The sequence below is a fragment of the Poecilia mexicana genome, unplaced genomic scaffold (genome assembly GCF_051168715.1).
Source record: "Poecilia mexicana isolate PSO_F unplaced genomic scaffold, ASM5116871v1 scaffold_2, whole genome shotgun sequence".
In the NCBI taxonomy this organism is placed as follows: Eukaryota; Metazoa; Chordata; class Actinopteri; order Cyprinodontiformes; family Poeciliidae; genus Poecilia; species Poecilia mexicana.
In genome coordinates this window covers 25319475-25334022 of record NW_028263371.1, presented here as the reverse complement: position 1 = coordinate 25334022, position 14548 = coordinate 25319475, and the positions used below count along the sequence as shown (strand labels likewise).

Sequence of the window (14548 nt, the reverse complement as noted above, 5' to 3'; positions counted from 1 at the left end):
TCCTTTATGTTTGTCACATTTAGATGAACTTCCAGTGAACCGTCTTCTTCACAAATGAAACTTTAACGTAAATCTTTACCTTTTATCTCAGTTTTTCCTCAATTTAAAACAAGATTAACTCAAAACTTTCACGATTAAATTATCATTTATACATTTGCGGATTTACATGGCTACGTTTCTGTTGTTTACATTTATTACCAGTAATAAGTTAACGTTTTTTTCCTCTTTTGCCTCATCATAGTACCCTTTTATACTTTCATTATTACCTGTGCTTGTTTGGTTTATTTTACTTTATTGTCTGTTATGTGAACATGTTTCAGAGGGAGAAAACGTAAATATATATATAAAAAAAACCTCATATTTCTTTCTGAAAAGTTACTTGTAAGTTAGTTTTATCTTATTTCAAATGTATTAAGATTTACACTTTGAAGTTGACCAAAAATACTTGGTAAGATTTTGTGTTTTTGTGGTGTATATGTCACTGTATTAGACCTAAACCATTAGGAGTAAACTTATGAAACAGTGAACACAATTTCACTTTATTTGGGAGAGAAAATAGCAACACTAAATTAAGAACGTGCAGCAATTGCACTGATGGGACAGTTTTTAGTTTATAACATTTATTTTTAACTGACTTTATTTTGAAAAGCTGTTAACTGGGTTCACTCCGACTGCAGGTATGACACTGACTACACTTATGTACTGCACATAGCCACACTTCAGGGTTTGCCCCAGTGTTTTTTAAGCCTGGCAGCCCACCAGACTTTACTTGCCACCAGGCTTAGCATTGCTTATTTATTTAAGTCTTTTTAAAATGTTTGCATTTTTTTGAGATTTTATTGTTGGTGTCCAGGTGTTAATCTTCCAATCTTTCAATAACATAATTATCAAGTGATATTTAAAAATTTCCTGTCAACTTTAAACATTTTTTAACACAAACACACGCTGGATGAATGGCTTGTTTTCTGGAGGAAACCTTACCCTTGAAGAAATCAGGCTACCTCTCTAAGTGAATTAAACCAAATTAGGTGTGGTTAGATATCCAGACGGAAGTTTTATCTGTCTTTGTTTTTCAGACATAGATGAGTGCAGCTCGTCTCCATGCCACATCAGTGCCCGATGTGTCAACGCCCAGGGCTCCTTCCAGTGTCAGTGCCTGCCTGGGTTTCACGGCGACGGTTTCCTCTGCTCCCCTCAGGCAGGTTGGTGCAACACTTACCCTCTCAGCTCCTGATTACGTTTCCTTTGTTTGTTTTTGTTGATTTCTTCTCTGAAATGTCAACACAGTCCACCTGAGGAGCCAGTGTGAGGAGCACAGAGACAGTTTACAGAGTGGAGGACAGCCGAGTGTTGGAGCCTACATCCCTCAGTGTGATTCTGATGGGCAGTACCGACCGCGCCAGGTGGGCTTTTTACACATTTACCTTTGGATGATCGCTAATATTTATATCAGAGGATGAGGTGGACTTAGAAAATGGCTGACTTTGTCTCTGGTGACTCGTTTCTGAATTCATCTAACCAAATGATCCCTGTTTAAAAGCCCAGTTACAACAAAATTTAGTTTCCTGGCATTTAAAAAGCTTAAAATATAACACGTCAACCAGAGCTGGGGAGTAACTGCATTTACTCACATTTAGCTGGGTACTTTTTACTTTACTTGAGTGATCTTATAATGAAGTATTTCTACTCTTACTTGAGTAAAATATCAGAGTTTTCTACCCACTGAATGAAAACCAAACATGTTTTAACTAAAAAAATCACCAAACAAAGACACACACCTGCAGTTTTTGTTAAAGTTTTTAATGCCTGATTTTTTTTTTTTTTTGTTACTTACATGAATTATTGTCTGTTTAGTCCAAAAAATACCAAATGTTCAACTTAACTTTATATCTTGGTCCAACTGATGATGTAATCTTTAAATATTAAATGATAATTTGATCTGTTACTCGGCACTTTTTAGCAGGTACGTTTTGACTCTTACCTGAATAATTTCTTGGATGGCTACTTTTTACTTTTACTTGAATACAATTTTTGGGCACTTTATCCACCTCTGACAATACATTTCTTTTGAATAGGACTTTGCTTCAAAATCCTGTTGATTGTATTCTTTTTTTCTGTCACAGTTTTTCCTTACACTCAACTTTCTACTGCTTACATCACTCAGTGGACCGCTGTTGAGCTATGACCGTTTTTTTTACACTTTTGTTATAAGTAAATTATAAGTGAACTAGAACTTCTTTCCCAATTTTAAGTAATTATTTACTTAAATAACCTAAGATATCTTACTGAAAAGTTACTTGTAAGTTAGTTTTGTCTTATATTTGGACTAGAAAGGAGACCAAAATTGTTGGTGAGATTTTATGTTTTTCACTATAATAAGCTCTGTAATGAGAGTTTTCTTATTGAATTAAGATTCTGACATAAACACACTTTTTGATGATGAAATCTGAGTAACCTCATTACTAAATGATTATTAAACGGTTCTGTGCAGTGCCATGGTTCTACAGGACATTGTTGGTGTGTGGACAGTAGAGGACAGGAAAAACCAGGAACCAGGACTCCACCCGGTACCGCACCTCCAGCCTGTGATTCTTTAGGTAAAACCTGACTGACCTGGAGGAGCTTTTGAAATTATAAAAAAAAAATCCTCTGGGTGTGTTAATCTTAGATTTTGTTTGTTTTTACATCAACAGATAAACCAGAGCGTCCAAAGACTCAGTGTGAGCGCCACAGAGACCGAGTCCAGACCAGCAGTGCAGATGGATTCCCTGCAGCTGGAGCCTACGTACCTCAGTGTGACGAAAATGGACAGTACCGGCAACTGCAGGTCAGCAGATAACGAGCGATAAGCAGGTTGATCTCTTAAGTTTAAATAATATAGTTTTACAGGTTGAAGAGTTCAAAACTAACGAGAGGATGCTTAAACATTTGTTTTTTCCAAATTTGGAGATTATCATAAGTCAAAAGAAAATTAGACAAAAAAACGTAACATTTCTAGAAAGTATCTTAAAGTGGCAGTATTATATAAGCTCAGCTCCTTCAGACTAGCCAGCAGCAATTAGCAAACACCTGGTGGAACTGCACATCTCATTATAGGAGCTACTTCTCAGAGCAACGCTGGTAAAAACGCTGCTTAAATGATTAATGTAGGAGCCATGTTGTGATGACTTAATGAAGGCAGAGTTTTAAAGAGACAGAGGCACAATTTCAAGCTGCTAAACTGCAAAGTCCAATTTATTTTGAGTAATATAATAACTGAAGGTAACATAGTTACTTGATTGTGCTGTAAAACGGCACTATATACTTAGAAAACACATAGTATTGGCCTTTAAACTCAACCCTCGGAGAGAAAAGATGTGTGTCCAGTAAATGATGTTTGGACTCAAAAGAAAAACATTACAACAACTACCCGTGCAGGTGATTAAAGCATTTTTTAAGTGAAGGAATCCTGCCTTTGTTATGGTTCTAATGTGTTTGAAATTAGCTGTGAATCTAAAATAATAAAATCAACACCGTTTTGTCCTGATTGAGCTCAATTCTTTCGTATAAAAAAAGACAAATATCATCTGCATAATGATGCCTCTTTTTCTAGTGCCACAGCTCTACCGGATACTGTTGGTGTGTGGACAGCCAGGGAGAAGAACGCCCAGGAACCCGAACCCCGCCTGGTACGCCCCCCACAGACTGCGACAAACCGGGTGAGTGACACAAACCTTCCCATGACCCCAGCGTTCGCCGGCGTGAGCAGGTGCATCGTGTCACGTCTTTTTTAAGCTTTCTTGTTAACCGGTGACCTGTGAACCTACTAATTCCTCGAATCGCAGGCAACTCAGACAGCTTGTTTATGTGAGCTTGTGAGTTGTATGCTGCTGAGGTCACGGGGTCGTAGGCTTGGAATGCCTGGAAAAACAGGTGGGTGGTAAAAACCAAGCTTCCCCAAAGCGAAGGTAAAACTTAACGAATGAAGAGAGTCTGAGTGGTTTTCTGTTTGGCTTCAAAGCCCCTGAGTGGATATTTATGGGTTAATAAATGTAATAAGTGCTATGTTCTGGAAAAGTAATGGATGCCCTGAGGCAGGGGAGTCCAAACTGTGGAGCGTGGGCCATTTGTGGTCCTGGGATGGATTTTTTGTGGCCCCCAACTGCAATTTAAGACCCGTCTAGAACCGATATAATTTTCTGATCTTTGTAAAATCCTGACTTTTTCTTAAAATCATCCTTTATTTATTTTATTAAAACATTTTGAACGATCCTGTTCCCATAACTGAGGATAAATTTGTTAACCGAGCTCAACATCAGATTGAAAACTAATCTTCTTCCTTTTAATGCTGCAAAATCCTTTTTCTGTTTGGCTATATGATGAAAAACATCCATTTTCCACAAAAAACAAGAGCAAGATTTTGGTGTAATTCTTTATTTTCTTGACCTGCCAATGCTTTTACCTGAACAATTTTGGCCCATGTGACAAAAAGAAAACTGAATTCTTACATATTATGTCAATTTCATGAATTATTTGAAGGTTCCCATCATGTTTGCTTTTGTAAACTCTCAACTTTTTAACTTAGAGCGTCCAAGGACTCAGTGTGAGCACCACAGAGACAGCGCCCAGAACACCGGTCCACTTGGACCTCCTGTAGTTGGAGCCTACATACCTGAGTGTGATGAAAACGGACTCTATGTACCAAAGCAGGTCAGGATCCATTGAGATTGCTCCACTGTTAGCATTTATTTCTGTTCTATTCCAACAATAAAGTGTTTATTTACTGGTTCCAGTGCCATGATCTTTCGGGATATTGTTGGTGTGTGGACAGCAGCGGACAGGAGAGAAGCGGAACCAGAACTGGACCTGGTTCACCCAGTATAGACTGCAGAATAAGTGAGACTGGAAGTGTTAATTTAATTTTAAATCAACGCACATTTCAACCAGAAAAGTTATTATTTACAACTGATTTAGGTTTTGAAGTGTGTAGATGTTTAGTTTCATAATTTATAAAACATGAGATTTGATTCTCCTTATGTTTAATAACTCTGAATAAAGTCTGATTTCTGTGCATTTAGGTGAGTTGTGGTGCTTTCTAGTTTGTTATTGTTGCATTGCTGCAAGGCAAGCTGAAAAATTGTCCCAGATTATTGCGATAAATGATAATATTGTTGTTTTGAGACCAATTTCAAGTATTGTAATGGTAATGGCATAAACTTTAAAATCTGATAAACATTGAACACTGGAACTGGAAAACATTTTAAATATCCCAAATAAATAAATAAAACAAGAAATAAAATGAATTATGAAGTCTCTGTCAACAAAATTGTCTTTCAAAACACCAACCTGAAGACTTTGGTCATCAAGTCTGAAAATGAAAATTGTTAAGCTCGTTTAATTTGATTTATTGCTTATTACAACACAACGTTTTTTGTTTTACTTGTGAGTAAAATGTTGCACTGCAGATTTTTTGAGCATTTGCATCATTTAATATCCAGAGATACTTAAGATTCCAAATAAACCGTGTAAATGTTTGTCCTGTTCATCCAGTAGACTACGTACAGACTCCAAAGTCTCCCTGTCAGCGCCACAGAGACAGCGTCCAGACCACCGGTCCAGATGGACTTCCTGTTGTTGGAGCCTACGTACCTCAGTGTGATGAAATTGGATCCTATCTACCACAGCAGGTTGGACTTCCTTACTTTGCCTTTATATTGATAAATTTAGCTCTAAATTACCATTGAATACGTCTATATGGTGTGTTTTACTGGTTCCAGTGCCATGGTTCCACTGGATATTGCTGGTGTGTGGACAGCAGGGGACAGGAGAGAGCCGGAACCAGGACTGGACCTGGTTCACCCAGTGTAGACTGCACATCAGGTGAGACTATCTACTGGTGACCCATCCATTCTTATTTTATCGCTACTGTTTGCTGGTTTCTGGAAGTGAGTTGGGATGTGGGAAGTTTCCTGAAATGTCAATGTTCTGATGTTTGGTGAACATTTACCTTAAGCCATTGCCACCATTCTAGTTTGCCACTGGCGTTTTTCTTGGGCAGAAGAAGGTTTTTGCCCCCTTTCTTTGGTTCATACCCTTGTTGACCAAACTCTGCGCTGGTGACAACACAATTATGTCCAAACCACGTCTGCTGTGGTCTGCTAAACATCTCAGGTTAATTGATGATGTAAATGTTTGTCCTGTTCGTCCAACAGAGGAACTAGAGCGTCCAAAGACTCTCTGTGAGCGCCACAGAGACAGCATCCAGACCAGCTCAGACGGATTTCCTCCTCCTGGATCCTACGCAGCTCAGTGTGATGAAAACGGACTCTATTATCCAAAGCAGGTCAGGATCTACTGAACGTTTCTGCTTTAAGACTGAATTATCACTGTTTTACATGTGTTTACTGTTTCCAGTGTGATATTTCCCTTGGACAATGTTGGTGTGTGGACAATAGGGGACAGGAGAGAGCCGGAACCAGGACTGGACCTGGTTCACCCAGGGTAGAATGCAGAAGAGGTGAGAGTCCAAATACTGAGTTCACAGGAAAACTGGGATATCTAACATAACACACTGCAAAAACACAAAATCTTACCAAGTATTTTTGGTCTAGTTTTAGTGCAAATACCTCAATTCACTTGAAATAAGATAAAACTAACTAAAAAGTAACATTTCACCAAAAATAATAGCTTGTTTTAAGTGAACAATTCCTTAATACCAATGAAAAATTACTAGTTTCATAGGCAGATTATTTAATTTATGGGAAAATGTATTTTATAATCTATAATAGTAATTTCTTCTGGACCTTTAAACAGTTTATGCAGAGACTAACTGATCATTTGAACTGCTAATTTGGAAACTTAATTATTTTTAAAGCTGTGGAGTTTGATTGTGGGAACATCCTGAGTCATTAAGTTTTTGTGGATAATGGTGCTTTAAAAAGTTATGCAATCTGTGACTCACATTACCCAGATGAACCAGAGCGTCCAAAGACTCACTGTGAGCACCACAGAGACAGCGTCCTGTCCTCCAGACCAGATGGACTTCCTCTAGTTGGAGCCTACGTACCTCGGTGTGATGAAAATGGACTCTATGTACCAAAGCAGGTTAGACTTCCTTACTTTGCCTTTATATTCATTTATTTAACTCTAAATTACCATTGAATACTTATATAAGGTGTGTTTTACTGGTTCCAGTGCCATTTTACTACTGGATATTGCTGGTGTGTGGACAGTAGTGGACAGGAGAGAGCCGGAACCAGGACTGGACCTGGTTCACCCAGGGTAGAATGCAGAACAGGTAAGTCTCTGTTGTTTCATCTAAATAACACCTGGTATATTTATCATGATGAAGATTAGTCCCTGCTCGGACTCTGCTTGCTTTTGAAAACGCCTTTTGGCACCGTCGCCTGGCAACCTCTCAGCCAATAGAATGAAAGTGTTGTACTGGGTGTGTTTGTTTCCTTCTAGCGGATGTGCCTGTGTGGCTACTATCGATTGTAGCAACCTGCGCCATCCACTGGATGTAAGGAGTTGGTTGGGTGAACAAACTGCTGTCTAAGATCAGTAGCTGTTAGCGATCAGTAGCTGTTAGCGACCAGTAGCTGTTAGCGATCAGTAGCTGTTAGCGATCAGTAGCACACAGCTGGCAGATGTTTAGTGTAACACGGAGCAGAAAGCTGAGGTCTTTGTTTTTGTCCAGCATAATTTGGCCTAATGAGGCCCATTTGTCCTGTGACTTTGCTTGACAGTTGGCAAAATTTGACTGCAAATAAAACATATCCAGTATCACCAGAACATCTCCGCTTTGTTGTAATCTGTCCAAAGAAGCTTTTCAGACCAGCTCTTCTGCCAACGTCTTGTATGTTTCCTAATAAACTGTTTAAATATGTCATATTCTCTCTCAGAGCGTCCAAAGACTCACTGTGAGCATCACAGAGACGGCGTCCAGACCACCGGTCCAGATGGACTTCCTCTACTTGGAGTCTACGTACCACAATGTGATGAAAATGGACTTTATGTATCGCAGCAGGTTAGGCAGACTTCACTGATCTTTTCTGTGACCTTTCACCTAATTTTAAGTTTATTAGAGATTCACTGAGCAGAATATTTGTGTTAGATTTCAGTTTTCTTAGGAGAAAAGGCAACATCACCCCAAGAGTAAACAAGCTGTTGCTGTGAAACAAACAAAACTCTTATAGAGTTTGTATTTAAATTGTGTTTTATGTGTTATATTAGCACAATTAACCCAGCTAGCATTAGTGAACGATACTATTTTTTATCAGTGTTACCTTGTAGCATTTGATTCCTGTGTGTTTACCAATCTGGGAAATGTTAGATTTCACTGGTAACAATTTCATAGTGTTTTTCCACTGTTTACCCTTCATTTGAGACTTTCTATACCGACTTAACATTTCTTCACTGTTCCAGTGCCATGGTTCTACTGGATACTGCTGGTGTGTGGACGATAGAGGACAAGAGCTCCCAGAAACCAGGACTGCACCTGGTGCACGTCGTGTAGACTGCAGCAGAACAGGTACGGTTTCAGATTTACCATAACATTTCATGTGTGTGTTCCTCCAAATATTAACAGAGTCTGGAGATGATTTAGTTGGGAACACAGAAGATGAAACAGAGTCTAATTGTTGAGTTTAATGACTTAAGAACATTGGGATTTCGTGACCCATGTATTCTGTTGACAATATGTCCCTAATAAACTGTGTGACTGTGACTCATTCTTCCAACAGAGGAACCAGAGCGTAGAAAGACTCTCTGTGAGCATCACAGGGACAGCGTCCCGACCACCAGTCCAGATGGAGTCACTTTATTTGGAGCCTATGTACCTCAGTGTGACGAAAATGGACTCTATCTCCCAAAGCAGGTAAAACTTTCCTTAATGATCCTTCTCTTTTTGCTTTCATCTAACTGGAACTTATAATGCTTTGGGTTTTTCAGTGACAGCATTTAATGTTTGTTTACTGGTTCCAGTGCCATGGTTCCTCTGGATATTGCTGGTGTGTGGACAGTAGGGGACAAGAGAGAACCGCAACCAGGACTGGACCTGGTTTACCCAGTATAGACTGCAGATTCGGTGAGACTTTAAATCTCATCAGATCTATAATCTAAATACTGATTCACTGCAAAAACACAAAATCTTACCAAGTATTTTAGTTTTCAGTTTAGTTTCTAGTGCAAATGATACACTTGAAATAAGACAAAACTAACTTATAAGCAACTTTTCAGCAAGAAATATTCACGTGTTTTAAGTTAATAATTGCTTAAAATTGGGAAAGAAGTTCTAGTTCCATTAAAACAAAACAGTTTCGCCTTGATATAAGTGAAATAATCTGCCAGTGGAACTAGTACTTTTTCATCAATATTAAGAATTTACAAGCTAAAAGGTTACTTGGATATTTTCACTTTAAACTAAACCAAAAATACTTAGATTTTGTGTTTTTTCAGTGCGAATAAACTGTAATGTTGTTAACTAAAACATTACAAAAGAGGCTGCAGGTCATTCGCATCATTTCAAACTATCTTCTTTTTCAAGAAACCAAACAAAATGCATTTCTAAAGTGTTTGTCTGTGTGATATCTTATTGTAAGCCCAATTCAGCCCAAATAAACGTAAGTTTTTAGTGTTAATTTTAATTCATTAATTACATTAACATACAACAGTTCTGAGGGGAACCTTTGTTTTTGCGTGTTTCCGGTACAGTCATAAATCTGACGCACAGGCAACATTCGCAAACAACAACAATGGACGACAAAGATGCTTCTTTTGGCAAATTTTTTACTTCACAGTCACATTTCTAAAGAAGTATTTTTTCAACAAAATTTCATAAATAATAATGGATTTCTGACACACTTGACAGCTGAATACATATAATATTACTCTGCATTAATCTGATGGTTGAATAACCTAAAACAGATTAAAGAAAATAAATGTTTTTGTTACAAGCTAATTAATTATGTCTTGTTATTTAATTAGACAACATACTCTTAATGTCTTTGTCTCTAGTAACATTAATTTTTATGCTAATGCTACCATTCTTTAAGCTAGTTTTGTTGTGTGTATTTAGAGTTTGTTTTGGGCTAACTGGCTAATAATATGGTAGTTCCTGAGGCACTTCAACATATTTTTACTCAAGTAAAAGTAAAAAAGAGTCAGAATGAGTGATCAAATTATCATTTAATATTTAGAAAATTACATCATCAGACAAACCAAATTATAAAGTTAAGTGGAAATTTTGGCATTTTAAGGAACAAAAGTCTTAAATCTCCATCAGAACTTGGTTCATTATAATGAATGGTTGTTGTTCAGAGGAACCAGAGCCTCCAAAGACTCCCTGTCAGCGCCACAGAGACAGCGTCCAGACCACCGGTCCAGATGGACTTCCTGTTGTTGGAGCCTACGTACCTCAGTGTGATGAAATTGGATCCTATCTACCACAGCAGGTTGGACTTCCTTACTTTGCCTTTATATTGATAAATTTAGCTCTAAATTACCATTGAATACGTCTATATGGTGTGTTTTACTGGTTCCAGTGCCATGGTTCTACTGGATATTGCTGGTGTGTGGACAGTAGGGGACAGGAGAGAGCCGGAACCAGGACTGGACCTGGTTCACCCAGCGTAGACTGCACATCAGGTGAGACTATCTACCGGTGACCCATCCATTCTTATTTTATCGCTACTGTTTGCTGGTTTCTGGAAGTGAGTTGGGATGTGGGAAGTTTCCTGAAATGTCAATGTTCTGATGTTTGGTGAACATTTACCTTAAGCCATTGCCACCATTCTAGTTTGCCACTGGCGTTTTTCTTGGGCAGAAGAAGGTTTTTGCCCCCTTTCTTTGGTTCATACCCTTGTTGACCAAACTCTGCGCTGGTGACAACACAATTATGTCCAAACCACGTCTGCTGTGGTCTGCTAAACATCTCAGGTTAATTGATGATGTAAATGTTTGTCCTGTCCGTCCAACAGAGGAACTAGAGCGTCCAAAGACTCTCTGTGAGCGCCACAGAGACAGCATCCAGACCAGCTCAGACGGATTTCCTCCTCCTGGAATCTACATACCTCAGTGTGATGAAAACGGACTCTATTATCCAAAGCAGGTCAGGATCTACTGAACGTTTCTGCTTTAAGACTGAATTATCACTGTTTTACATGTGTTTACTGTTTCCAGTGTCATGGTTCCACTGGATATTGTTGGTGTGTGAATAGTAGTGGACAGGAGAGAATCGGAACCAGGACTGGACCTGGATCACTTAGTGTCGACTGCAGGACAGGTGACTCTTATGGTTCTCTGAGGATCAACACAACAGAATGAAAGTTTTCATTGAACTATTTCAGTTCTCTTCTTGCAGTACTAGTTAGTCATCATCTGGGTATAAACCAATAATGATGGTAAACTGCCTCAAAGTCTCGATGTTTTAAGCCAAACAAGTGTCAAAATGTTTCACAGATCAATCGGAGCGTCTTAAAACTCCCTGTGAGCATCACAAGGAAAGAGTTCAGGCCTCTAGCTCACGTGAATATCCTGTAGCTGGAGCCTATGTGCCTCAGTGTGACGCCGATGGGCAATACATACCACTACAGGTGTGTACGCATAAAATTACTTATTTGCACTGAAGCTTCATGAGCTTTTATTGGAATTTTGCTGCTTCTCTTTGTTGATGTTTTAGTGCCACTCGTCCACTGGTTATTGTTGGTGTGTCAATGAGGACGGACAGGAGAGAGCAGGAACCAGAACCCCACCTGGTGCTCAACCAAGAGACTGTGCGAAACCAGGTGAGAGGGTTGGTTTTAGCTGCTAAAGCTACAGTAGATATTAAAAAGATATTACTTACATATTTAACTGTTTTTATGAGAGAGATAGTCTGTGAAAAGATCATTTTCTCCTTGAGCTACTATTGCTGTCTGAAGAAATGCACCACTCCCAACTAAAAACAACCACTAAGAGCCAGGAGGAGGGGCTTAGTGCTGTCAATCATCTCATGAACTTGTTGCTAACTATGTTAATGGCAGAGAAGCAACTAACGATTCGTTAGCCATGCTAATGCTGTCGTTGGTAGCCATGCTAATGCTGTCGTTGGTAGCCATGCTAATGCCACCGTCGTTAGCCATGCTAATGCCATCATTGCTAGCCATGCTAATGCCATCTTTGTTAGCCATGCCAATGCCGTCTTTGTTAGCCATGCTAATGTCATCATTCTTTGTCATGCTAATGCCATCATCATTAGCCATGCTAATGCTGTCATCATTAGCCATGCTAATGCTGTCTTTGCTAGCCATGCTAATCTGTCTCATACCAAACTATCACAACATGGTGACAGTTTAGACACATATGTAAAACAAAATCTAAAAGTCACATACTGCAGCTTTAAAGGGAATAAAAGAAAGTTGAATTATGAAAGAAAACTGATTTCTGTTAATAAATCACATAAAATACTTTTTAAAATAGCTTCATTTCTGGCTCTTTTTCTTCTTCTTTTTGGACCAGATGCTCTTAAAGCTCCATGTGAGGAGCAGAGAGACAGAGCACAGGCCAGCATTCAGGAGCGTTACCCCGTAGCTGGAGTGTTTGTCCCTCGCTGCGATGCACAGGGGCAGTTCCTACCTCAACAGGTAACCCTAGAGTTCCCTTTTGCCCTTTTGAATCACTTTCATCTGTTCATTCGTTCCTACTATGTGTTCATCCATGTTATTCCTCTTGTGTGTTCCAGTGCCATGAATCTACTGGACACTGTTGGTGTGTTGACAGCAGTGGACAGGAGAGACCAGGAACTAGGACTGCACCTGGCGCCACACCTGCAGACTGCAGGAAACCAGGTTTCTAACCTTTAACTCAAACCATTCTTTGAGATTATTTGCAGCATAAGATGCATCTGCAGCTAAAAGATACTTCTAACATCAACGTATGAGAAGCTCAAACTTATTTTGTTGATTAACTTTGAATTAATCGATTAATAATTGGATACAAAAAGGTATTTAGCAGGATTTTTTAACAGAATTTGAACCAGCTGAGGCTAAAATTGTTTAGATTAAATGTAAAATGTATGGATTTTTTTATAAAATTTTGGCTGAATTACAGACTTTTTCTGAATCTGCATACTCCAATTAACGATTAATCGATTATTTAATTAGTTGAAGATTACTTCAATAATTGATTAATCCTTTTATTTGTTTCTGTCCTAATTGCTTTATCTCAATAAAGCAATACAGACTTGTATTATTGCTCAGCCCTCTTGTGAACCCAGCACAGCATATTTAGTTTCTCCGTCTTTATTGTGCACATAATTGAAGTTTGAATTATTGGCAGAAAAGCTTACAGATTTTTCACTTTCCAAACTGGTGAACTTCTCTAGATTTTTTCCCCCCAAATAACTTTTTCAAGTGGAATTTCCTTTTTCTGTTTGCTTTTGGTTTTACATCTTCTACCGTTTTAAACTACAACTCCCTGATTTATTGTTTCACATTAAACTCTGTATTTATGAGTTAAACAGTTCAGCTCTGCGGTTTGGAACCGCCTCCATGAGCTGCTCTGAACCACCAAATTTAGTGAACTTTTTGGTTAAATGCTATATAACCTCTAAACCACATGAATCACACCAGAACCTATTAATCTGTAAAAAAAACACCAAATTTGTGTTTTTATTTCTGCACAAGCAGAAGCAGAAACATAAAGCGGTTTCAGGTTCAGTTCTATTAAAACGCATGTTGGCTGGTGAACATTTTGGAGTGTGTGTGTGTGTGTGCGTGTGTGTGTGTGTGTGTGTGTGTGTGTGTTTGTGTGCCTCTTTAAACACAGGGCATTCACACACCATTAATAAAGCACTCCAACTCAAATTGCGACATAAACTCAGAGAGCTGGAAAACAGATGCTGCATTCAGCTGAACGAATGCAGCATCAACAGAGGAGTTTCTTTATGACTCTGTTGTGTGGCTGCTGGTTTTAAACGAGGTTTGCGCTCTTCGCAGCGCCCACCAGTCGAGCCGAGAGCGTGTGTGAGAGATGGAGGGCCAGTTTGATCGAGCACTACGGAGGGAATCCCGACCCCCAGCAGTATTTGCCTCAGTGCGAGCCAGATGGAGAATTCAGGTAGATTGACGCTGAAGGTCAGAAATAATTTCAGATCTGCTGATTGTGATCGCTCTGCGCTCTCAGTCCGGTCCAGTGTTACGGGGAGTCCACTTACTGCTGGTGTGTGGACCAGGAGGGCCGGGAAGTACCTGGCACTCGCTCACAAGACGCCGTCAAACCAGCATGTAAGTCAACTTTTTATCTTTTATTCTCTCTTTGCAAAAGTAACACACCCACACAATTAATTACAATCTCAAACTTTCTTGTATTTTATTGAATATTTATCTTTTTTTTCATCCAAAGTAATTAGCTAGCTGGATGCTAATTACTAGTTTAAGTTTTAGATCTACACTGTTTTAAACTTCCCTTTCTAAGAAAGAAACTGCCTGACTTTTTTAGTTGTTTAATTAAAAATGGTTGTATATTTAGTTTATTGTTTTGTGGTTTCATGTACTTTTGACTGAAGGATGTCGTTTCACAACCATCATTA

General features: G+C 38.9%; 1 protein-coding gene across 3 annotated transcripts in view; it reads left to right on the top strand.

Moving 5' to 3' along the window:
- nid2a (nidogen 2a (osteonidogen)) overlaps window positions 1-14548 on the top strand; it is a 48162-nt gene that overhangs the window by 26974 nt on the left and 6640 nt on the right. For 2 of the 3 annotated variants that reach the window (XM_015008383.2, XM_088013236.1), the window contains exons 17-43: window positions 1077-1202; window positions 1288-1403; window positions 2492-2597; window positions 2694-2827; window positions 3593-3698; window positions 4565-4689; window positions 4773-4875; window positions 5530-5666; window positions 5757-5859; window positions 6192-6322; window positions 6394-6496; window positions 6950-7083; window positions 7174-7276; window positions 7884-8008; window positions 8407-8512; window positions 8724-8857; window positions 8965-9067; window positions 10300-10433; window positions 10524-10626; window positions 10959-11089; window positions 11161-11263; window positions 11440-11573; window positions 11660-11765; window positions 12478-12602; window positions 12701-12806; window positions 13956-14076; window positions 14143-14243. In XM_015008383.2, coding sequence (XP_014863869.2) covers window positions 1077-1202; window positions 1288-1403; window positions 2492-2597; window positions 2694-2827; window positions 3593-3698; window positions 4565-4689; window positions 4773-4875; window positions 5530-5666; window positions 5757-5859; window positions 6192-6322; window positions 6394-6496; window positions 6950-7083; window positions 7174-7276; window positions 7884-8008; window positions 8407-8512; window positions 8724-8857; window positions 8965-9067; window positions 10300-10433; window positions 10524-10626; window positions 10959-11089; window positions 11161-11263; window positions 11440-11573; window positions 11660-11765; window positions 12478-12602; window positions 12701-12806; window positions 13956-14076; window positions 14143-14243 — 3159 coding nt within the window. The remainder of the gene's footprint in view (window positions 1-1076; window positions 1203-1287; window positions 1404-2491; window positions 2598-2693; window positions 2828-3592; window positions 3699-4564; window positions 4690-4772; window positions 4876-5529; window positions 5667-5756; window positions 5860-6191; window positions 6323-6393; window positions 6497-6949; window positions 7084-7173; window positions 7277-7883; window positions 8009-8406; window positions 8513-8723; window positions 8858-8964; window positions 9068-10299; window positions 10434-10523; window positions 10627-10958; window positions 11090-11160; window positions 11264-11439; window positions 11574-11659; window positions 11766-12477; window positions 12603-12700; window positions 12807-13955; window positions 14077-14142; window positions 14244-14548) is intronic. The other variant, XM_088013240.1, reaches the window with a different exon arrangement.